At 42.1% G+C, this 24,466-nt stretch overlaps 2 protein-coding genes across 3 annotated transcripts; one reads left to right on the forward strand and one right to left on the reverse strand.

Annotated features, from left to right (window-relative positions):
• Positions 1 to 1,302: 1,302 nt before the first annotated feature.
• On the forward strand, positions 1,303 to 4,622 carry fam98b (family with sequence similarity 98 member B). The gene is made up of 8 exons (XM_004540368.4): positions 1,303 to 1,468; positions 1,604 to 1,752; positions 1,845 to 1,967; positions 2,052 to 2,224; positions 2,807 to 2,887; positions 2,975 to 3,091; positions 3,198 to 3,365; positions 3,452 to 4,622. Exons 1-8 carry the CDS (start codon positions 1,431 to 1,433, stop codon positions 3,767 to 3,769), a joined length of 1,167 nt encoding a protein of 388 aa, XP_004540425.1. The 5' UTR covers positions 1,303 to 1,430; the 3' UTR covers positions 3,770 to 4,622.
• A 103-nt stretch (positions 4,623 to 4,725) lies between these two features.
• Positions 4,726 to 24,056, reverse strand: ptpn21 (protein tyrosine phosphatase non-receptor type 21). 2 transcript variants are annotated; one of them, XM_004540369.6, is made up of 20 exons: positions 23,768 to 24,056; positions 22,793 to 23,094; positions 21,173 to 21,342; positions 20,716 to 20,813; positions 19,153 to 19,220; positions 18,993 to 19,063; positions 18,014 to 18,101; positions 17,839 to 17,927; positions 17,275 to 17,362; positions 16,968 to 17,047; positions 16,738 to 16,845; positions 15,941 to 16,001; positions 15,505 to 15,586; positions 13,887 to 15,412; positions 8,987 to 9,127; positions 7,674 to 7,889; positions 7,277 to 7,405; positions 6,952 to 7,186; positions 6,669 to 6,829; positions 4,726 to 6,547 (listed from the first exon to the last, which is right to left on the reverse strand). In XM_004540369.6, exons 2-20 carry the CDS (start codon positions 22,970 to 22,972, stop codon positions 6,419 to 6,421), a joined length of 3,720 nt encoding a protein of 1,239 aa, XP_004540426.2. In that variant the 5' UTR covers positions 22,973 to 23,094; positions 23,768 to 24,056; the 3' UTR covers positions 4,726 to 6,418. The 2 variants fall into 2 exon arrangements, with proteins under 2 accessions (XP_004540426.2, XP_004540427.2); XM_004540370.5 differs by lacking the exon at positions 16,738 to 16,845 and having other exon boundaries at positions 23,768 to 24,054.
• Between the last annotated feature and the right edge of the window lie 410 nt (positions 24,057 to 24,466).

Raw genomic sequence — 24,466 nt, forward strand, 5'->3', positions numbered from 1 at the left:
CTGCAGAAAAGACTTTATCAACAGCTGAGAGATCCAATGTGCTAAATTCTTACAAAATTCACAGCAACGTCTGCCGGTAATGGTATGCAATAGAAATGTGAGCTGTTTCTCAGAAGCCATGAAGGCAGAATTTTCTGTCTATATAGAGGGCCTTTTAACATCGTGTTGTCTTCAAAAAGATTCCTGATTTTTTTTTTTTTTTTTTTTTTTTTTTTAAATCTTTAGAACTTGCTAAGATTTAAAAAGAATTATTCTCACTTAGATGGGCAGTAGTATAATTAACAGTGATGTTGATAGGATTACGGACTCATCATTATCCTGCAGAATAAGGTTTCCACTATCAGGAAAAGCAGTTGTCATAAGTGGTTGTTAGTGGTCTAGAACATTAGGTGGGGGGTAGCACCCACATGGAAGTCAGGACAAAGTTTCCCAGCAGAACATTCCCTAGAGCATCACACTGCCTCCATGATGTTGGCTGCTTCCTTTGGTGCATCCAGCCGTCATCACTTTCATCATACCAGTCGGCTGACAGTTCAGTTCTGATGCTGATGGCCCCATTATAGATGCTTTCATATGTTTATCTACACTTTAAAATAGAGGATTTAAGTGTTCACCTTATATAATTGGATAAATATCCTCAGCTTTAATAATAAACATCAATAAAAGTGACTCAGAAATGCACTCATTGTGAGCACAGCGATGAGAGGGCCCTGCAGCAGTCCCACCAGGACGTCGCCCGGGTGGTGTTTGTAGTCAGAGACGCGCGTGTATCCCACATACAGAACGACACCAGGAAGAACTGGATGGTGGGTCGAACCAGTCTCGTCCATTTCCCCTGCATCCGGGCCTGGACATAGAGCTTTACACACAAAAGTACAGATTCGAGCTAAACTTAAAGGTTACACGCACATAAAAGAACCAATTTTTGTGAAAAAAAAGAAAGAACAAGAAAACAAACAAGACAACCCCCAGGTTAAGATTGGAGCCATTTATCTATAGCTACAATCTTTTCGGACCATTCCCTGTAAACTCTAGACATGGGTTCAAAGTCCCTTAATTGACCTTTCTCTTCCATTCTGATGCGAAATTTGGTCATAGGTCTAAATGCCTAAATGAGCTGCTGCCATATAATTGGCTGATTAGATGTTAGCATTTGTATTTGTCATCTATTTTCCGACATCAATGCACAAAGTTTATTGTTTTAATAGACACGCTTTACTTACAGTTTTGCTAAAACTGGCGGAACCTAGGCGGAACCAAAGTTGCGGAACGTAGTTCTGAAATCCGCCCGTTTCATTCCGGGTCATTGTCTTGGTCGGACCACAGTGGAGGCGGATATCCACGATAACGGAATGAATGGATGCTAAAGCCCCCTGTGCTGTCATGTTTTTAGTTGATACACGCGCGTGAAACAGCTCGCGGCTTCAGCGATGGAGTGTGACATTTTGGACTCGTTAGAGCAGCTTGGGTAAGCGAAGTCACTGCTAGCATAACTGTTTAGCTTCCACATCCTGCGGCGTGTTTTCAATCAAAATAAAGCAGCCAAGACCCCCGTCTAACTCCTGGATGTGTTTGACTTTTGGTGGTGTGTGCTGGTCCGTAGCTATGACGGCCCTCTGCTTGAGGAGAAGGCGCTGCTCAGAGCCGCGGAAGGAGGCCTGCAGTCGCTTGAATATGTGGATCTCTGCAAGTGGCTGTCAGCCAGGTTAAAGCCCCTGTGTGACCTGGAGGAGAGCATCACCTCAGGCCCAGGTGAGCAGCATCCATTCTCACCTTAATCTGATCTAAAAAACAGTGTCTAATCTTTGCGCTCACATCTGTTTTGTTTGCTCTTCTCCTCCAAGACGATATGGACAGCCTCCAGCTGGAGATGAGTGGTCTGCTGAGGGAGCTGCACTGCCCCTGTGAAGTTTCAGGGATTCTCAAGGGCACTGGGCAGAAAACAAAAGACCATCTCAAGTTTGTCTGTATGTATCATTCTGTGTAATCCACTCTGTGGGCTGTAAACTGTAAGTAAGTAGGAAGATTAGATTTTTGTGTCTGTTTTTCAGTGTTTTTAAGCTCTGAGCTTCAGGCCGCCCAGATTGTGAGAAGCAGGCAAGTCTCTGATAAACAAGGCCAGAGTCCAGTGAACCAGGAGCTCACAGCAATCTGTGAAACTCTGAAACTACCTGTGCCAAAGGGACAGGAGGCCGCAGGAGTTTTCTCTCAACTTCAAAATAAGGTGAGGCTGTTTAAACTGCACGTGATTTCAGTTAGGATGAGCAAGAATAAGGCTCAATTTACTGATCAAAATGTATGTATAGTAGTAGCAGTGTGCGCAATTCTTTTACGGTAATTGCAAAACGATCAAACAAAAAAAGAAAATGAACAAAGATCTGCTCCTCCTTCTTTAACACAAGGCATGATGCAATCTTAAAAAAAGTATTCTATAAGCTGTAGATAAGAACCCACTCGGACACAGTGAGAACATGCAAACTCCACATAGAAAGGCCTTGGGGAGATGGTGTGGTCGAACCCAGGACCTTCTTGCTGTGAGGCAACTACCGTCCCACCCATTCCAAAATAATCAGAGTAACACATAAAAAAAACCTCTTGGCTGTGTAATTTAAATGTGTAGCACTCTCTGCTCATTATTATTAGGTGGCACAGACAGACATCGACACATTTTCTTCCTGCATTGCTTCATTAGCTGTCAATACTTGAGATAGCAAGTTAGGAGGAAATTGTGTGTGATACATTAATCATTGTATTTTTACATCACTGTCTCTCTTTGATCGTTTTGTTGTTGTTGTTTGTTTAACAGGTTGAAAACTTGCTTAAAACCCTTCCTGGTGCCTCTGTTGGAAACCCAGTGCTGAAGAAATCACTCGGTAGTGAACAGTGGGTATGTATATGATCGGCTAGTAGCTACACTGTACTGTGTATGTATCTGGTTGTATTGTTGTTACAGGTCTCTTTTTAATGCTTGCAGGAAAAATTACAAAGCATCAACGCAACTCTATCGTCTGAGTACGAATGTCGCCGCAGGATGCTGATCAAACGGCTCGACGTCACTGTTCAGTCATTTGGGTGGTCAGACAGAGCCAAGGTATGTTTACAGTCACACTTCAAACTAACGTCTGCTTGTTTGAAGAATGTTTTGTGGTTATTTGGCGAATAGCGGGAAGCATTCAGATAGTTGTGTTGTGTTTTAGGTGAAGGTGGACAGCATGGCAGGAGCCTACCAGCCTAAGAGACACTCTCTGAGGCCTCAGTCCTTTGTGGACATAGCGGCGCTGCTGGCTGCCAGAGAAGATCTCTGCAATGTGGTGAAGACCAGCAGCGGCTCGAGCAGGGAGAAGACCGCTTGTGCCGTCAACAAGGTGCAGCAAACGTTTCCCACGGTCAGAATAGTCGGGCCGATTTGGACGTTTTCTTCATAGACGTTCTGTTTAACCTGTCTTTGCAGATCTTGATGGGAAGAGTACCAGATCGAGGAGGACGTCCCTCAGAGATCGAAGCCCCGCCTCCTGAGATGCCCCCCTGGCAGAAAAGACAAGATGGCGGAGGTGGTGGCTGGGGAGGACGTGGCGGTGGTGGTGGGGGACGAGGTGGAGGAGCCTGGGGACAAGGAGGACGAGGTGGTGGAGGTGGATGGGGAGGAGGAGGAGGAAGAGGAGGGGGTGGAGGTGGTTGGAGAGGAGGTGGGTGGAATCAAGGAGGACACGGCAGACACGGAGATTACGGAGGACACAGTGGGCACGGAGGGAAGCGAGGACGGTACTAGTATTAGCTTCCACTCATTGTCCTTTGCTGGGTTTTGTTGTTGTTTTTGTTTTCTTGCGACACTAGACGTAGTTTTTCACATGACCTCAACTGTTTGTTTGGTTTTTATGGATGAAAAGCTGATGGATGGTTGTCAGTATTGGGTGGAAAACCTTAAGCTTTTATCTGTGCTCATCGTTCCCCCCCCCTCACTATTGTCATCAGTGTTTTTATAGTGAAAGTAGCACTCAGTACATGAGTTTTCACTCATACAAAAGTGGCAAACACAAACACTGTGGCCATAATATTGTAGTTACACTCCAAATGAAGACTGCATTCTAAACACTGGCAAAGTGACTTTAAATGATAAATCCAGCTGAGATCCTTTTATATACTACAAAAACAAAAACACATTCTGCAGCGTTCAGGTGTTAAGTATTTAGTGTTGCAGTAGTTGGACACAGCCTGTATCTTTAACATTGCTCAGCACATATACCATATCCATGCTTCAGAACAAAATGTAATGTCGTGCCTCTTGTGCATATTACTGTAAATTTGCACATCTGGAATATTAAGAGGCAGATGGATTGAAGGATTTTTAAAATGATGACTGCGTTTTAAATGTGACCTTTATAAATTAATAGCTCCCTATGCTGCATGGACTCTGATGACTGAAACCACTGCTATCTGAATAACCTGATTACAATGAGGACAACTACACTGTAGTTCCATTGATTGATACTTCAGTATGCCCCTTTAAGCACAGGAGACTGTTTTTATTTTTCCCCTTCCAGGATCCTGTAATAGTTATTTATATAATGGTGAGAAGCCTTTTCTTGTTGTTTTTAATTAATAAACCTCTTTCAATTCTACAATCATGTTGTATTGAAATGATTAAAAAACAGCAGAAGTGGTATAGCACATTTCTACCACAAGGTGGCAGCCTGGACTCACATAAATTGAAGCTACAGACGACAATTTATTTCCAAGTTTTTATTCTTGGCTGAAAATAATTTTTACACTTTTTTTGTTTTTGTCCAATGGCATACCAAGTTCAGTTCAATAGATACAGTTTGTACAACAACCAATATTCATCAAAGCAGACTTTTACATTGTGTACATTATGAACAACCTGTACATGGACAAAACGCTTACATCATATTTTCAGTCTCCAAACTAAGACTCCGTCTTTCTGCCAGAACCAAACAATCAGAAGGAAATTATGGTCATCCCCCACCCCCCAAAAAAGTTCCACTTAATAAATCTCAGCAACATTTCACCCCCTCCTGTTAAGTAACATGTTCCTTTGATGCAAAAAATCCCCCAAACATCAGGTCAGTAAAACTAGTATTACTTTGGCATCCAGAACAATTTTGTTCTGCACAGGGAAAAAAATGGATCTGGATGCAACTCACAGCTGCAGCAGAGCAGCTAAATCCAACTCTGGTTTAATATGACTGCACAAGTGTTCATTAACAGTCTGGCAGCCATTTGTGGAAGCAGGAAGTGTATCTACAGAGTGACATTTCTCATTGGAGTCGGGACAAGTGTGGCAGCCAGAATACTGAAACTAGAGATACACCATCCATACAAGTTTGCACTTCAAACCGAGCACCATGGCCATGGCCAACAGAGGTGATGCAAAACTCAACACACTGCATGCACTCTTATGGTAACACTGTTGCAACACCACCTCCTTGTTTTTTTGCCTTTCATTAAAACAAAGACGCTGCTGTCATGATATCAACCCTCGTGTTTCTGAAGGCATCACTGCACTACTTCATATTTTACCAAGCTACGGAGGCCCGCCAGCATTACAGCGCAGAAACGTAACACTTCATCTTCAGTTTAAGATAAAAACAGACGAATGTATTAAAAAAAAAGATTTTCCAATTTTACTCCAAACCCAGCATTTATTTTAGCTTTTTAAACCCATGCAGCAAATTTCTACTTTGATCAGTCCAGTGTGTGTTTTCTTTTTTCACCATTACTTCCCATGCCTCTTTCAGCAGGTGTATTGGTTCAGTAAACAAATATTGGGCAGGTATGGCGTCTTTAAAAAAAAAAAAGTACTATTAATAATACAGATGACTACACTAAATCACACAGCCATATCTGTGTTTATTGCATGAATTGTCATCCTTCTGTCTGCACCAGCAGAGGTCACTAAATAAAGTTTAAATCCATGGATTTCATATCAAACACATTTTCCAAGCTTTTCCAAACTTAAAAAAAATAAATCCTTCATTATCGGAATTAATAAAGCAACAGCAATTCAAAACATACTGACAATAAAAGTGTTCTTAGGCAAGTTAAAAATCAACCAATGATTTTTGATAGATATCTAAAAGAATTTAATGCAGCTTAATATTGGTTCTTTATGTACAGCATGGTACTCTGAAAGTGCTGGGCTTTATAAAGTAGCCAATATATGTAAGAAATAATATATAATACTGTTTAGAGACAGGTCACAAGTCTTTGTTCCCCTTCATGTGGCACAGCGTCTTGCACATCTCAACAATCGGCACCTCCCGGCTTGCCGGCTCTAATACACGGCCAGAACAGAATGTAAGCAGCCACCTTTCAGAACAGATTCAAACATCTGCATCACTGCAGTTTGGCACAACTGTGGAGCAAAATCCACTGCAATCATCTGTGCTGATGCCCGTGGTCAGATCAGCCGGGAGTTGCGGAGGTACTGGATGAGGACCCTGTACACGAAGGTGTACTGGGACAAGGTCTGAACCATCAGCATCCTCTGATTGCGTAGCGCCAACAGGTGCTTGGGAACATCCAATGGCTGAAAGAGAAAATATTCATTTTTGATAATACAAAGATAATACACAGAAACCCCCCCAAAAAAAATCACTTAAAAAAACCAAACAAAACAAAAAAAACCTTCATTAGGGTAAGAAAATTACCTCATTGTGCTCTAGACACGCTATCATGATCTCAGACAGGATGACAACTCCAGTCCGACCCACTCCTGCGCTGCAGTGCACCAGCACAGGCTGGTTGGAGTTCTTTGGGTCACTGATGCTATTTGTGTGTCTTCTCACAGACTGGATCTCCTCCAAGTAGGCTGGAGAAAGATGAGAACGCAAACTTTATATTTAACTACATTTCTGGAAACCTGAATGTAGCAGAGGTTATTAGGCTCAAAAAGGTAAAGATCTGATTATAAACTGATACTGATCCACTCACTGAGGAAGCCTTTGAAGTCCTCGGGACAGCCGTGGTCAGGCCAGTCTGTATACTGCAGGTGCCAGACAGTCCTCTCTTGTTGCGTCAGGAGGTGTTTGATCTTTAGCCCAGTGGTGGCGTAGCAGCCGGACTCTGTGCGGAACCGCGTGGTGATCTTGAAGCGCCCGTACGTCACTGTGTTGTGCCGGGAGCCAAGTCGGGGCCAGTATCTAAAGCTCTTTTCTCGACCGCTCTCCTGAACAAAGGAGATGATGCGCATATGTAAGTGCGCATAGAGACAAGGAGGGAAAAAAATATGAAAGGGTTTAAAATTAAATCAACGTACCTCTTCGGCAGTGACCATGGCAATGATGGAGACACCCTGTTCCCACACCATCTGCCAGAAATCCTGACACGTGTGCGACATGGGACCCTGCGAGGCAATGTAATTCCACTCCTGCCCACCTACTGTCATCTAATGAGAAATAAGACATAAGGAGCATTCTCAGTCATTTCTTTTAAAGAGGGAGAGCCAGTACAGCAGAAAATATTATTCATCTATGGAAGATGTTATGTTGTCATGCCTGAAACTCCAGAAAGAGGAAGTAAAGGTGACTAACACGCTGCCTTACCACAAACCATTAAGCACGACTGAAATTTAAGAGTCGCAGAAAACTATTTGCACAGTATTTCTAGTTATCTGGTTTGCAAATGTATGTACATACATCCCCAAAACAACTTACTCTAATGTGTGATGCATTGATGTAGCCCGTGTTGTTCTCTTTAGTGGGAACCAGCTCCACTCGGGTATCGTCATAAGGCAGGACGTCTTGGAAGCGGTTTCTGTCTCCGCTTTCTGGCAGCTGGGCGATCGTGTACTCCCCTCTCGGACGTTTTGGGATGCTCTCGTACTCCTTCAACACTTCACCCTTCTCCATGTGCTGCTCCAACACTTTGCACTGACAAATGCAAACGGAAAATATGTCACTGTCATGGACAATGCTGTCAAAGAAGATATTTTGCATGGAAGTGAAAATATATCAAATGCTTAAACTGAGAAAATGCATTCTTTTAACAAACAGGTCACAACAATGACTGTAAAATCAATACTGGATGTCTAATCTGCGGTTACACTCGTGTGGTGCTGCATGGGCTCAGGAACACATCCAGAAATTTTTGCCTGAACAGAGTTCACCGTGTCTCCCACAAATTCAAAGAAGTGATGTGTAATCATAATCCACAACCACCACTGTCTGTTCTGGGACAAAGCTCCTTTTCACAGACTAATTGGAAATGCAAAGTCTATTTTTCACATGTCCTCCAGACTAAAGAGGAAAGAAGCCATCATGCTTGTTATTAGCACTCAGTTCAAAAGTCTGCATCTTTGATGACAAGTAGCTGCATTAGTGCCTATAAAAATGGCATCTTGAATATTTCTAGAAAGCCAGCATGAATGCTGAAAGGCATATGCATACTGCATCTTTTACAGTAGCCTGGCTTCGTGGTAGAAGGAGCTGATCTAGCCTGCCTGTAAGTCCAGATATTTCACCAACTAAAAACATCTGACATCACAGCATCAATGAAAAATATGACAGAGAAGACCTGTTCAGCAGCTAGAAGATAAAAGACAACATTCGTCTCCCAAAAGTCCAGCAGCTGGTCTCCTCAGTTCTTCAGACACTTACAGACTGTTTTTGAAGAAGAGGAGATGCCCCTGTCCCTGCCTTTTTGAATCGCATTGCTGCCATCAAATTCAAAACATTTTCTTTTTCTCATTTGATGTTTTCTATGTACCATTGTGAATAAAATATGGGTTTATGGGATATGCAAATCATTCCGCATTTATTTAGTGTCCCAACTTTTTGGGTTTACTTTCACTGTTAGCGCAACAACCATAAAGATTAGCAATCCTTACGAGTTCAGTTGTGTTTCAAAGCTCTGAACAAGAACACGTACCCTCTCCATAAAAAGTCCTCCAAGAGTCTAAACGAAGTTCAAACACATCCCATTCACACAGAAAATCACTCACGAATTCAAACATTTTTAGATGCCATACCCTTTCATCATTCGAGGCTCGTTCAGGCTCATCCTTAATCTCGCTGTGGACTGGCTGCCTGGATATGGACAGGCCATTGAGGTGGGCAACTTTCAGAGGGCCCATCTTCTTCACCTCTGACTTGGCTCCTTTTTTCATGCCCTAGAAAGACGTTAAAGTGGTGACAGAGAAGAAGTGAGAATGACAGCGAACCCCAGAGAACAGACGGACAAGAGGCGGGGACAATGCAGCCTCGCTGGGCGTTTCTAGAGGAATGTCACCTATCTGGTTTACCAAGGTAGACCGACCGCATTCTTCTCAAATACGTTTGCGTCATTACATGCTGGCCACTGAAACTTCTTCTAATTCTTTCAGGATCTGGACTCATGTGATGTTGATGTAGGGCAGAGGCATCAGGTTACAGAGAAAGCAGTTTTTGTTTTCTGACATTAACAGTGCAGCAACCGACCAAAACAGAAACAGACTTAGGCTTGTACTACTGGCAATAACACTGACGATTCAAGAAAGAAAATCTTGTATGTTTTTCCCTTATTGGTGATTATTGTTAATAAGCACAGGTGACTGCGTCTTCAATGTCATTACAGTCTTACATTACAGTCTGCTGCAACTGCACGACTCCAAACCACTTTGCTTTCGAATGTATTCACCATAAATACATAGTGTGCTTAGCGACAGTAACAAGTCATTAGGTATACAGTAAAACCAGTTTTATGTGTAGGTAATTATTATAGGAACACCAACACAGGAAAAAAAACCCCAAAAGACAACAACCCTCGTCTCAGACAAACCAAGCTAGTGTCACGTAAAAAATAGTTTTCTTGTTAGTAATTTGTACATCATTGTGAAATTATGACAATGTTGTTAAAAATGAAGCAATACACAACAAAATTAAATGTCTAAAATAAATAACAAATAAACCTAAAATAACTGCATATTGTAGAAAATGATATTACCATGTCTTTGTTGATCATCAAGTGGGTCTAGGAGCTATTTAAATACCAAAAACACTTGATACAAAGAAATGCACACAGCCCATATTCAGGAACTTTGCCTGTAAACATGCCATCAGGGCTTATATAAGGCTGTGTGTCACAGCTATACAATTATGGCTATCCAGACACACCTTCCAACCTCAGGCAGCAGCCTTGCAGCCTGCCATTATTATCTTCTTGCAAAAGATGCTCTGCGAGCTCTAAAATGTCTGAGCTATGAGCAAATGCTCTGTTCTTTGTTGTAAGTGCGAACACAAGTATCTTTATGCGATTCTGCCATCTGAGGCACTGAAGACCCAGCAGATTACTTTGATTTTTTTGAGGGCAATGTCACCACAACAACAGTGAAATACTTGTGGCTAACATTACATTAGCTCCGATTGTACTCCCACAGGCCAGAGCTATGTCGTAATTATAACCCTGAGGGATAATCAGAAATTGTGGAAACTTTAAAACCGATCTGAATCCAATAAACAAGGACTGGGTTGGGTCACTGGTTTTCATGTCGCCTTTCATGCTTCAGAACAAGCCAAACTCAGCTGGCTTGTTTTCCCCGCGGCCCGTTAGATGTTTGTTTCTCTCCTGCTCTGTGCTCCTATTTGCTGTGTTTTAATGCAGTTGAGTTCCCAATAAAACTATGGGAAGAGTATAAAATGGGGACACAAACACAACCCATTAGCTGGGATCTGTTTAATTTTTAAACCAGCCACCTCTTACAAGCTATTTCCCAAGCCGTTTCTCTGCATTAAATTTATTTTATTTTTTTATAACTCTCTTGTTTGCTGACAAAATCAACATTTGGGTTAGTTCCAAACAACTACTGTAATTAGGGCTCTGTTTAAAAAAAAAAAAGTTAGAATGTTTAATTCACGTCTTTTCTATCAATCAGGTCATATACATGTGCTGTACTCCCATTGGCCGCTCCTTTTGCTGAAAGATATGTGGCTTCAGCTTCAATACTTTTAAGGCTATCCGGTTGTTCAGTCTGACGTCACTAGCCGTGTCTGGGTCTAAACTCCGCTGCAGGTCCATATATCAAACGATCACTATGGCATTACTGAGAGTTGAAAAACTGTCTAAAGTCTTTCATCTTTAATAAAATGATCAGCGTTCTGCTCTACCAGGTGTAACAATTGAGTTTGGCATCAAGGCATCCATGAAAACGGAATTTATGACATTTAACGGAAATATGTCTGTGAAGGTTCTCAGTCATCCAGGTCATCGTAGTCAAAGGAGCTTGCAAAGAAGTACCCAGCCACTGGTACAGATATGTGGACGACACTTGGGTCAAAATCAAGACACAAGAAGTGGAATCCTTCACTGCGCACATTAACGCTGTGGATAAAAACATCAAGTTCACCAGGGAAGACACAAAGGACAACTGTTTGCCTTTCCTGGACTGCGCCGTGCACATTGAAGAGAACGGCAAACTCAACATCGAAGTTTACCGGAAGCCCACACACACGGACCAGTACCTCCTCTTCGACTCCCATCACCCTTTGGAACACAAACTTGGAGTAATTAGGACCCTACACCACCGGGCAGAACATGTTCCCTCTAAGCCTGAAGGAAAAAAGAAGGAACACACACATGTAAAGGAAGCACTCAAAACGTGCGGCTATCCTAAATGGGCGTTCTTAAAGTCAGCAAAGAGGCACAGAAAAGAAGACCAGACACCAGCGAGGGAGGATAAGAAGGACAGACGCAACAACATTGTCATCCCCTATGTAGCCGGTGTATCAGAGAAACTCAGGAGAGTTTTCTCCAAGCATGACATCCCGGTGTATTTCAGACCCAGCAACACGCTCAGACAGAAACTGGTTCACCCGAAAGACAAAACGCCAAAACACAAACTTAACAATGTGGTGTATGCTGTACAGTGCAGCGAGGAATGCTCAGACCTCTACATTGGAGAGACCAAACAGCCACTTCACAAGCACATGGCACAACACAGAAGAGCCACCTCCACAGGACAAGACTCAGCAGTCCATCTGCATCTTAAGGACAAAGGACACTCTTTCGAGGATGCCAATGTTCACATTTTGGACAGAGAGGACAGATGGTTTGAAAGAGGAGTGAAAGAAGCCATCTATGTCCACTGTGAGCGACCATCTTTGAACAGAGGCGAGGGTTTACGACACCAACTCTCTGCCATCTATAATCCAGTTTTGAGATCCCTTCCCAGACGCCTTAAAACGCCCACTCACATCCTGGGCCAGCTGACCTCAGGAATTCGCATGATAAGGTAGGGCCAGGTTTCACAATGAGCTCACCCGAAACCCTGGCTGATTGGGACCCACACCCAGTTTCACACCTTGGCTCATGTGATTAGAGGATCATCAGGGGGTCCTTTGGTCCCTCTTTGGGGGAAAACTCCCACTGGGTTTAAATCTGGGACTCCCCACCATTTGACCTTAGAACTGAAGAAGCTTCTCGGATGAGAGGTGAAACGTCTTCAAGCAACTTAAAGAAGTCCAGACGCTTTTCTTTGCAAGCTCCTTTGACATTTAACGGAGTTAGAAGTTAGCAGGGAGTTAGCTCGCTAGCTTCTATCTAAATACAATATAGCATGTCCTGACTGCGGGGTTTTGGAAACAAATTAAAACGTACAGCTCTGCTATCACTTCCAACATAAATGAAGACAGAAAACTAAACAGCAGTGACGTTTGTAGGGTTACTGAAGTTGGGCTAGCTGGTATATAATGATGTGCTACGTGACCGCTAGCGAAACAGCTATGTTAGCATAATATAAACAAGCTAACTTTTTTTTCCACTCGATAAAAGTTAACGTGAGTGTTCTCGGTGGTCAGGAACAAATGTAATCGCATGGCAGGATGCTGTAAAAGGACCAAACTTCAGCCAGGAGAACAACTGAGATAATCCATCCACAATACGAGGTTAGTCATTCATATACTGCTGCATGGGCTGGGCTGTAGTTACATCCTAAGGTTTTAAAAACTGAGCTTAAATAAATGATTAGTGGTAATAAAAGCCGAGGGAGGTCAACAGGGATCACTGACTGTTTTAGGAGCTTTTTGAGATCAAATAGAAGAAAATACAAAACATTAAACATGTTAACAACACAAAAGCCATATTAAACGCAGACTACTTTAGACCCGGAAGTAGGAGTCGTCGCGTCATCACTGAACAACCGGATAGGCACCAAAAGAGCTAATTTGGAGCGAGGTGGAGTGAGAAGAAAATTGGTCTGGAACGATGGCCAAAAAAAGAAAAGCCCAGGAAGAGTGCTTTTCCAACTTTTTTATTAAAGCACTACCGTACTATGCTCCTACTGTAAAGAAATACATTGATGTATTATAGTTAATGCAGGTCCATTCATCCATCCCTCTCACCAGCTAATGTGAGGGAGTAGCAAGACGTTCCCAAGCCAGCTGAGAGATGTAATTTCTCCAGACTGATTCTCATTCCTGCCACTTTGTCCTCGGCTCCATTGTGACCTGGAGGCCACCACCTGATGAAGTCAGTGGGACCATATCAGCTGCCAAATGCAGAGGTGAAATCCTGAGGCCATCAAAGTGGAAGCTTTCTGCCACTTGGCTAAACCTAGAAGTTCTGTATAAAAATTATAAACAGAATCTGTGACCAGGGCAGCCCTGGCGGAGTCCTACATGCATTGAGAACGAGTCTGACTTATTTGCTGGCTCCAAGCTCCTGCAACAGTTATAGTGTTCAAATGGCTTGTAGTAACAGGGCAGTCAGTCCATACTCATGACGCATCCCCACAGGATACTACAAAGGACGCAGTCTCCAAGTCCACAAAACACATGTGGACTGGTTGGGAGAACTCCCAGTTAAAAAAAAAAAAAAAAAAAAAAAAAAATCAAAAAAGAAACAGCATATTATTAAAATACTCTGAACAACGGGGGAAATTTGGAAACAAGACTCACCGCAGGAGGTAAACCTTCTACTGCTTTCTTCCCAGGAGGAACATCAGACACAGGCCTCTTCTTGAAGTCTTTCTTGGGCCTCGGCTTCTCCTGACCACTCAAGTCTCCCTCTGAAACCGAAGGCATAATCCTGGGCTGCTGTAACTCTGATACTAGGTACAGTGGCTCACGTTCATGGATCAGGGTATGAACCTTATAGGTTAAGGTGCCGGTTATAGAGGGGTCAAGAGAGGAGCCTATGGGATATGCAGGAGGAGGCTCTGTCGGAGTCTGCTGCTGCTGCTGAGGTGTCAGGGAAGAGAGAGATGTCAGACTGTGATGCTGCTGTGGCGGCTGCTCGGGAACTAATGCCTCCTGAGAAAGTGGTGTGTGACGTCCACTGTCATCCTCAAAGTCCTCTTCTTCTCCGCTACTGTGAACTAGCATGGTGGCGTCTGAAAGGGACTTTTTATGTCCGTACTGCACATCTTCCTTAATGTCTTCAATGTCTTCTGGATTTTTTTGTTCCAAAAACACATTGAGCTGGGATCCCTGAGAGCGCCCGCCATGCAGCACTGGAGGAGGTGTGGCCATTTCAGCTGCTGAAGAAGACGCCGTGCGCTCTTTGACCCTTATCCCCTCAAAACTTTGCGCCAACCCAGCAATTTCAATGGAGTTACGTTTCTGAGCATGGTACTGCTGCCTTTGTGGAGGTCCGCTGTAAAGAGGCTCTGAGACCTCTTGCAAAGAGTGTGCAACGGGCAGGCTGTCCTCCTGAAAGGTCTGGACTGAGTGGTGCACACGCCTTGTTATAATCAGGTCTGGATTGCTGCTGCTGACGTACAGGTGACGTGACAGATCAGGTGTGCTGTTAGCTGGTCTAGGATGAGCGTATGGGTAAGGTGGAGGTGATCGGTACACGTGTGTCTTCATGATGTTGGGGGCTGGATACTCTTGTGCCTGTTGTAACTGGACATTTGTGAGCTCTGGGACACTTACTGCCCCCACCACAGATCGCCTCTCTGTAGGGTAGGGGTATGGAGAAGGGCTGTGGAAGCTGGAGCCCAAATGCAAGGGATAGTGGTGGTGCTGAGCTGCCCCGCCATGCTCCCCCCTGATTTCTGGCTGGCTGTAAACTAGAGGATCTGGTCTACTGTAGGCATAGGAGTTTCCAATATTTAGGTTCCTCATAGAGTGGCTTTGCCTGTGCTCTTGAGACAAAACCATTCCTCCCCCTGCACCTCGGTTCTTCTGACGCATCACTGTCTCATAATCAGGAGTGGCACGGTAAGAAGGTGGGATGAGAGCGCTGTGCCGGTGAGAGGGGACGTAGTCTGGTCTGGTTATGTCGCTTGTAATAGAGGGGTTGGAGGACATGGGTGAAGGCTGAAGGTAGTGCTGGGGATTGGTTAGGGAGCTGGTACTGTGGGCACTGTACACACTGCCATTACGTAAACGTCCTCCACTACTGTATTCTAGAGGAGAGCAGTCCAGGCTGGTCTGAGAGTGGTAGTAGAAACCGTTCTGACTGTTCATGTACAGGTTGTCTATGAGCAAGTGAGAAAATTCCATTATAACTAAAGAACAGTTTAAGCATTTAGACGTAACCAAAACAAAAAAGACAAGAAGAAGAGTTTACCTTGTGATGATGTGTAAGGCTCTGTGAAATGGCCATTGTAGTGCATTTGTGGAGGGGGCATCATGTAGGTCTGCGGCTTTGGCTGGAAATCAAAAAAGAAAAAAGGAATAAAGGGATTTAATCAGTGCTAATATGAGCCAAACACTGCCAAGGAGCAAAGAATCAAACACTGCTTCTAAACAATGATTATTCATTATAACAATACCCATGAGAAAGAGTGCAAAAATTTGTCAACTTTTCAATTAAAAACAAATGCAGAATTATTTTTCTTAAGGACGCGTTTCAAAATAAACTACTGTTTTACAAGACCATTATGTTGTAAGCTGTATGTATTTTCCTTCCCCCCACATTAAATACATTTTCTTTGTTTGTTTTTTTAATAAAGCAAAGATGCAACTTTTTAAATCTGTGTGTTTTAAGTGAGTGTGGGCATTACCAGAGATACCCTAGTAGAGGATCTCCGTCTGACTGGGTTGACAACTGTGGGCTGGGGTTGGCTAGCAGAGGAAAAAAAAAACCCAAAACAAAACGTGAGTCAGCAAAGATGAACTTACCCACTACTGCTGTTACAAAAAAAGTGTTTTGCAATACTTGATGTTGTTCTTGGACACTGATATGGCACACCTGGAAAGGTGCAGACCAGGTTAAGTCCATAAAACATGTCGTGCTATTCTTCTCCAGCACACCAGTGTACATGCTTGATGAGTCATGTTTTGATTTTACATTCACTTTTCATTTACCAATTGTTAAAGACAGTTTAGCAGAAGTTAGATTTTGTCTTAACAACAACGCACTGCCCAAATAAAATGCAGTCTAACCTTGTTTTAGACTTGAAAATATGCAACACAGAAGTGAAAGAACGTGACTAAGCTCTTCGTCTCATGAATGTATCTGACTCATTACTCAACACGTATAGAGTTCTGACACTCTTAATAGTCCCTTGATTCAACCCAACGCAGTTCAGTTACATTACTTTTAGATTCACAGATGCTGAAATTCATCTAAAAGTCAATAAAATGTGCAACCCTGTGTACTGGCTCTAAGTAGTAACTCAAATCTAAAAATGTATTTCACTTAAATTAAGAATCACTGTGTGGTTCAAAACCCAAGGCCCATTTCAAATATGCAGGAAGCGTATTTGTGGTGGCACTGTTGGGTAAGCAGCTGAAAGGAATGAATAATGGCACTTGTCTGGCAGGCATACTGTAGGCGTTGGCTGACTGTGTTCCTCACCCCTTATTAGAAGGCAGAGAGGGACGAGAGAGCATTGGAAAACGAGGAAAGGATAGAAAGAGAAGGGACTTCTGGGAGCCCTCAGAAGGCAGGGGGTCACACTCCTCTCTGAAGAGAGAGGAGGAAAGGAGTACAGACATGAGACTACACCAAAGATGACACCCATGCATGAGACAACGATGAACAAAGAGACAGCTTGGGGTAGACGGGTGGAGAGAAAAAACACTCACAGGCTACTCATGTTAATCTTATAAAACTTGAGCCTGGCCAGACACATCCGGCACACATATTTGGAGGTTTCCATGTCTTCCTACACATGAGAAAGAAAAACAAAAATTAGATGGCTAAACATGTGGTACAGACTAGTATTTGCTTAGTTATGGACAAATAAAGGCAATCCTGGGAATGCCAGTGTGATTTCATGGCCCCACATACACACTATGCTAAGGTTAATGATGAAGGCCATCTCCAAATTATCAAAATCCAATAACAGACAGCAATGTCACTAGGGATGGAAAAGACACTGCAGTTACTCACGGTCTGATACTGAACACTCTCTTCTCTGTTGGCTAGCTCCAGGGCAAAGAAAGACCTGTTGTGACTCATGTTGTTAATATCATGCCACCTACACAGCCAATTAAAGCACAGCGGCACAGAGGAAGAAAGGAGGGGGGAAGAAAGGAAAAAAGAACAACACATGATGTCATGGTGGTCACAAAACCTCAGGGCGTTTTTACAGACATGGTTGCTTTAAAAACATGCATATGTGGGAGTCAATCAAAAGCCATCTAGAACTCATACTGGTACATAGCTAAATACTTTAATGTTCACATACTTACAAAACTGACAGATAACATTCCCAAACATCCTCATCAGCTATCACAGTCTACTTGACCCACTACCTCCTGAGCCATATTCAAGGCTGGAGAACATTAAGGAGACAACCTTAACCAAGAATAGCTTGTAAGTAAGCTGTGCCACAAAACTCTGTCTTCCAGATTGAGTTGTGTGGCCGTCACACTTTCCCCCCCCCCCCATTCTTAGAAGTAAATCAGATTTCAGTTCTTTAGGTATAATTGCAATCATTTTTCCTAGGCTCACCTGTATAAAACAAGCGGACGCTCGCTTTTGTGCTTGACAAAGATGCCGTCAAGGCAGGAACCCAGGGTAACATCTGCACCTGTATTGTCCTGGTATGACCAAAGGAGAATTTTGTAAGCCAGTGTCATACTTGTTAAAGGATCCAGTGATGATCCAGTGGCTTTCACAGACCTACCTTGGCTTGAAAGGTTTCTTGGCCATAGCCCTCCATTTTCTCAACCTCCTGCATGTACAACATCTCTGCCTCTGGAACTGGCAAACCCCTGAAAAGATTTTTAAAAAATATCAAGAAAATGATAACAGTACTGTGATCATATAAACATATTAATCAGAAGAGATGTGTATTAATCGAAACAGACTTTATATGTATTTGCTTGTGCATTTGCTCCAATTCTGTGTGACGGTGGGGTTGGAGCCAATCCCAGCTGTCATGAAGCATGAGGCCAGGCACACTCTGGACACACACGGAGACTGATGACCACTCACGCTTAAGTTAATCTAACCTGTACATCTTTGGACTGTGGGAGGAAGCCATTGTAGCCACAGGTATAGGAAGAACATGCAACCCAGTGGATTCAAACGCAGGATCTTCTTGCCGTGTGGCGACAGTGCCCAACCTCTCACCTCTGTACCACTACTAAAAGGTATTTTTCTCCTAACAACAGCTTTGTTGTTAGGAGAAACAACATTTAGCCCCTTATTGTGCATCCTCAGTCAGATATTTAGGGAACCCTAGTTTGTAAAATGGTCAAGGATCAACAGAAAGGCTTCGAGTGTAAAACAGTTTGTTGTCCTCTGAAACTTTCATCACCTCATGTTTCCTAGGAGATACTAAAAAGTTAATGACATTATAAGTAGAAGTGACACAGCTTTATTAACAATTTGTTTACTTTTTTTTTTTATCTCATGAGGTAAAGATAGTCATTAAAATCTGATGAATGACAGTTTGTTAAATTAACTGTGTTTACCGTTGTTACAAAAATCAACCAAATGCGTTATTTGCCTTAAACATTTACATTATACATTCTACTCAGAATAGAGACGACCAAGAACCAAAAGCCCCAATCTCCAAACAGACCAAATCAGAGCCAGTGTGTTTCCTCTGCTCGCCATTTGTGTGACCGGGTAGACTGATACTTCGAAATCTGGCTTACTTGAAGGACTGATAAAGAAGAGCCACTTTCTGAATGGCCTCTTCCAGCACTCGCTCATCCTGAATCCAGTCCTGCAAAGACAGAGCGAGAGAAACGTGTTTGATCCAATCCACACAAAAGAACATCTGAGTTTAATGGAGAACAAGTGGAGAATGCTTACAATGGGGAACAGTTCAAACTTCTGAAGGAATTCCTGGGAATCATATCGATTAAAGTCTCCAAAGTCAGCTGTGGGCAAGAAGAAACAATAGAGCATAAAGTACAGACATTTGTAGCAAAGCAGACTCCAAGGCTCTCTCAATAAATCCTATGTCTATTTCCGCTTGCAGTACAATTCAAAATAGACATTCAGGACTTGCAGAACGCTGTAATGCCTTCTGGAAAGCTGTAGTGTATGATGACATGATGGACTAAATTTAGAAGGGGAGATGTTTGTTTGTTAGCCCGCCAGCGTCTGATAACGTAGAGGTCCTAAACTGTTACAGCCTCAGGCTTCCTTCTGGCAACATTAACAGCTTTTCTTTTTTTCCCCAGACATCAGCTGTGCTTAAAGGCTACAACTGTCCTCCATTCCCAACTCTGCTGCACGTTACACAAAACAGCTTTACTCGCGGCACACTGCACAAGTTTTCATTGCAAACAAAGCACAGACTAAATATGAAGGGCAACTGCAAGAAGATTCAGTGTGCTTTTCTAAACATTGAATGTTAGTCAGGCATTTGAATATGGCTGCAGCAGTAAGTGATCTCAGCAGCACAGCTATGCTGTAACACCCAGGCAAGTAAGCTGCAGCGCCTGATATAACTCTGCCAGCACTGTCTGAGATTCTTCCAGCTGAGCGAACGTTACAGGAGCTCAAACTCAAGCAAAGAGTGTTCAAATTCACTCACTGTTGATCAGTTTCATAGATATGTTTAGGATGTAGAGTTCTTCTTCAGTGTTGAGATATATATATATATATATATATATATATATATATATATATATATATATATATATATATACACACACACATATACAAAAATTGTAAAAATGTTCTTATAATCTATCCGTTAAACAGCTGAACGGAGGTTTCTGACAAACTACTGTGAGGAGCAAACCTCTAAAACAAGATGCTGAGATTTAAAAAAAAAAAAAAAAAAAAAAAGTACCATTAATCCCAACAATTTGTATGCAACTTGATTTCAATTTTTTTTAGCTGTGCTTTAGGTGGAAAACTAGACTTCTATTCAGAAATAATTGATGAAAACTCATTTCCAGTACAACTCCTCCAATCTCTTTGCTTGAGACTTGAGACCCCTTTATATTCACAGCACTCGTCGTGTTTCTCGCAAAAATAACGTCGCCACAGCTTAAAGCGGACCATGGTTAATGTTTAATCTGTCCTCTTGCTTTTTTTCTTCCTGGTACAGGAGGAGCAGTCTTGTACCAGTGCTGATGCTGTAACTTCTATGCTTCTGTAATGACACATCCATCATTAAACTGGTAGTGAAAACTGACATGAACACATACTCATGTCTTCTTCCTGGCTGCAGTATCAGCAGCACTGTACCAGGTCAAAAAAAACCTGCAATGTGCACAACTGAAACAACACAGAGCAGCTTGCACCAGAAGACGTGACACCACACTGAACACGTTGTGCCATCTGTGAGGGCAAGAAGGAACACAGGACTTACCAAACTACAAATTCTGCCATCAGGCTAGTATAATACATCCACAATACCTTGCACTGCCAGGCTGGCCAAACGTATAGCTTGTTCGAGTGAGCACGATATCCTGCCCTCTAAAACATCTTTCTTCAGTTGCAGGTAATACTGATATCTGTAGAGAGAGGAAGCAACTGTTAGGAGCAGAAGACTGGCAAACAAAACAAGAACTATCTTCATGTTTCAGATATAACATCATTAATTACAAAACATCTAGCATACAGCACCAGATAAATTAACACTCAATGTTTAATGGCCAAATCAATAAATAAAACAAAAAAACTGTACAATCAAGTAAGAGTGTTTTAACTACTGTAGCTGATAGTCAGTACAACTTTTTAATACTTGATGTGGCGGCACTAAATTTTGTCTAAAATTCTCTAAGGTCTTTCTTGCCAGTAGTCTTGAGCGACAAACAGTAAAAGAGAAAAAAAGAGCAGTGGCTTTGTAAAGACACTTCCTGCCACTGATCACCTTGTGATCTCCTGTTGCAGTTGGGTGACACTGGGTATGTAAAACACGACTCCAAAGTAAACGGTGGGCTCCAGCCCATACTTGTCCAGCTGCTTCTTCAGTGGCTTCTCCAAGTCAATCCATCTCTGCTGGTTCTGCTTGTTTAAGTACCACAGGCTAAAGTATGTTATCTAACAAGCCAAAAAAAAATTAAAAAAAATGCAAGAGGACAGATTAAACATTAACCATTCTAGGGTAAACTGTAATCCAGGCAGGCACATTTAGACTTATATTACATATTAAAGACTAGACCAATAGGTTACCGCTTAAGAGCTCAGTGCCAATGTAAATCTGCTCGTCTTCTCCTGTTTATAAATATAACACAGACCTTAAAATCCAAAGTTGCAATGTCTGAAATTCTGGCAATGTTGGCGTGATATCCACAAATGTTTAGAAACTGTATTTAAGAACACATTTCCATTTGACACTTTCACAGTGTATATGTGGGTCACAGCATAGAACAACGAATGAAGGCAAATGCTTAATGGCAGTACTACTTTATGATGGGGAAATAAATCCAGTAAAACGTGAGTACAATTTGAAGACTGGCTAAAAATCATTTATGAAAACTACTCAATGGAAAGATTGCCATTTTTGTTATAAGCACAGCAAGATAAATTTACAAAATAATGAAACGCTTATATCATCCCACTTAGGAAACTTAGATTAACTAGAAAGGCTAAATTATATAATTACCAATATGAAAACAGACAGAGGAGCTTAAAAACTTATCTATATAGAAATAAGACTAGAGACACGAGGTTCTTCTGTTTTAATTTAACGTCATCAGTGAAATGAAATTTTCTCAAAAAAATAGGAACATTAATACGAATTGTCTGGTTCTTTTTATGTAGCTGTTATGTATCATCTAAAATAAATCTAAAATCGAAGACTTCTCTAGATTGTGCTGCCCTCTCTATCCGAATATCCCACAATGAACACTGGTAAGAGAGCAGCTGGAAAAAACAACTAGAAATGTGTTTACTGGCATTTTACACTGGACAATAGCTGCTGTCTATGAGTAAGCACTGTGTAAACATTACAGAAATTTGTTTTCAAAATAAAGGACCTACTAACCCAGATACATCCATGGTTGAAATGCAACAGTGAATTGTGCTTTTTGTAGTTTAACAGACTGACTAGTTCACCACATGATTCGCCTAGTAACTCTACTAACACTAAAAAAGCAAACAATGTGACATAAAGTAAATGAAGGTGGAGGCCTTGCATTAGCATCACTAACCAAACATGCTAAATAAATGCCAGACTTGGACATGAACCTCAGTACATTATCTTTCATGTTTCTCAACGTGAGTTACATATATGTGTATGTAAAGCATTTAACTGGGAAATGATTGAGTCATTACATCTTGGGAAATATTATGGGAAATGACATTATATGAGTAGACAATGACAAACTGGTTATCATAGTTTCTGTTGTTCTGCTTACTAGTTTCAAGTAAGAATGTGACCAGCAGACAATGGTCACAAAAATACTTTGTTGCTGAGATGGCAGGTCTTAAAGAGTCCATATAAGAGAGAACAATCAGCACTTGTATTGCGTGAAAAACACCTACATACCTCTCTTAACTCGAGTCTCTGGGCTACTGCCTCCAAACATTCCTGTCCAGTGCTCTCCACTGAGAGTGTAAACTCAACAAACTCTCCATTGAGAAGCTGAATCCGTGTGACAAGACAGCTCTTGCTTGAAACAGTATACCTTCGAGTCCTTTTGAGTTTTAAGCCAAACGGCAAGGGCATGTTTCAGGCGTCTTAAACAGTGGAGAGGGGGTCTCCACTCAGGCCAGAGGAAGTATTCTCCTTGATGTCCACAAAGTTGTGATAATGTAACAAGTCAGGGGGGTCATCATCAGCACACAGGTCTGAAAAGTCAGACGGAAAAATCAAATCAGATGAGCATCCAAAACCCACAACCAAATCTAGCTTTAACAGCGTGGCCTTACTCATCACTAAAGAATATATTACGATACTTACCCTTAAAGACTAGACTAACACGGGGATTACCGTAAAGTAATCCCCTTAATGCTTCATTTTGACAGCAATTGGGTCTCAGTAACGTTACAATTCCTCCACCTCTTGAGTTGTTTAACAATCTGGGCACAGCAGAAAGGGCAAATCCTACGGATATCCCCTCTGACCTGTGCACTTACTGCTAACTACAATGGTCATTTTTACTACGCCTATGGCTACAGTAATCACTTTCCGGCGAATAGTCTGATCCAAACACCAACAAGTGCGACCGATTCTATAAGAAGCAGGCACTTCAAAATCATAAACCATGCATCCATTATATTTCAAATTATTGATAGTTACAATTGGACTTTCTTTACTGCTACAATTAAACGCTTGGTCTACATATTTGGTATTATCTAGCTGCTTTTAAGTCACTTTAAGAAAATCCATTACATTCACTACAACTGGCTTGGAATTAGCGTTTACGCTAGCCCGCTAACTTCCAGCAAATAGACGACACCCTTGGGAAGCTGACGTCGCCCCCGGTAAATATTTTTTTGGGGAAAAAAACATCAACGTTACCGTTAGCCACCAGATGCAACTTGGTAGTCCAACTATTGGTCAGTCCTTAGGGATTCCGCCACCAAAGTCAATGGATGCTGCTTACTGGATATTAGATTAACAGGCAGTTTGTTTGTCTGTAGTTTGTTCTGGATCCAAACTAACAGAGCCCACATGCCTTTTGGTCCAAGTGTTCACTCCAAGTTCCAAGCGTGTTTCGCTTCCTGGGATTAGAAGAGCAACAAGTGTTTCGGTCTTCATCCGCGGCGCTATTGCTTTGGCGTTTGTTTGATCAGCCTTCAATACATTCCTGGACTACACTGAAATCAACACCAACTCAACTAAACATTTATACAAGCTAGCTGGTTAGGTGTATTTTCATAAGCAAACTGTTTAAAATCTATTGTAGTTCCTCTGGAGCGGAAGGATACATGCAGGTTTTCAGAGCGATGACATCAGACAGCTGGAATGCCGAGCAGTGAAAATGCCAGAAATGGGACAGCTGTCAGGCACTGCTGGCGAGGACCTGTCTGTTTACTTTTTACATCGACCCATAGCTAATGGCAAACACACGATATTGCAAAATAAATAGTTTCAAGATTCAAGCATAACGAAATCCCTGACACAGTGCACGAAAATTAAATAACAGATAAATATAAAACCTTTACTGACAGAATGTGTGTGTGTGTGTTTGTGTGTGTACATTTATTAAGCACCGTA

The sequence above is a fragment of the Maylandia zebra genome, linkage group LG19 (genome assembly GCF_041146795.1).
Source record: "Maylandia zebra isolate NMK-2024a linkage group LG19, Mzebra_GT3a, whole genome shotgun sequence".
Lineage (NCBI taxonomy): Eukaryota > Metazoa > Chordata > Actinopteri > Cichliformes > Cichlidae > Maylandia > Maylandia zebra.

Bases quoted from the DNA above. Each gene is read 5' to 3' on its own strand.
- fam98b (XM_004540368.4), top strand. From the start codon at position 1,431: ATGGAGTGTGACATTTTGGACTCGTTAGAGCAGCTTGG. The intron at 1,968-2,051 runs GTATGTATCATT...TCTGTTTTTCAG, and splicing joins AGACCATCTCAAGTTTGTCT to TGTTTTTAAGCTCTGAGCTT. The intron at 3,092-3,197 runs GTATGTTTACAG...GTTGTGTTTTAG, and splicing joins GGTGGTCAGACAGAGCCAAG to GTGAAGGTGGACAGCATGGC.
- ptpn21 (XM_004540369.6), bottom strand. From the start codon at position 22,972: ATGCCCTTGCCGTTTGGCTTAAAACTCAAAAGGACTCGAAGGTATACT. The intron at 16,002-16,737 runs GTGAGGAACACA...TTCCTCTGCTAG, and splicing joins TCTCTGCCTTCTAATAAGGG to CCAACCCCAGCCCACAGTTG. The intron at 7,890-8,986 runs GTATGGCATCTA...TGCATTTGTCAG, and splicing joins GAGCCTCGAATGATGAAAGG to TGCAAAGTGTTGGAGCAGCA.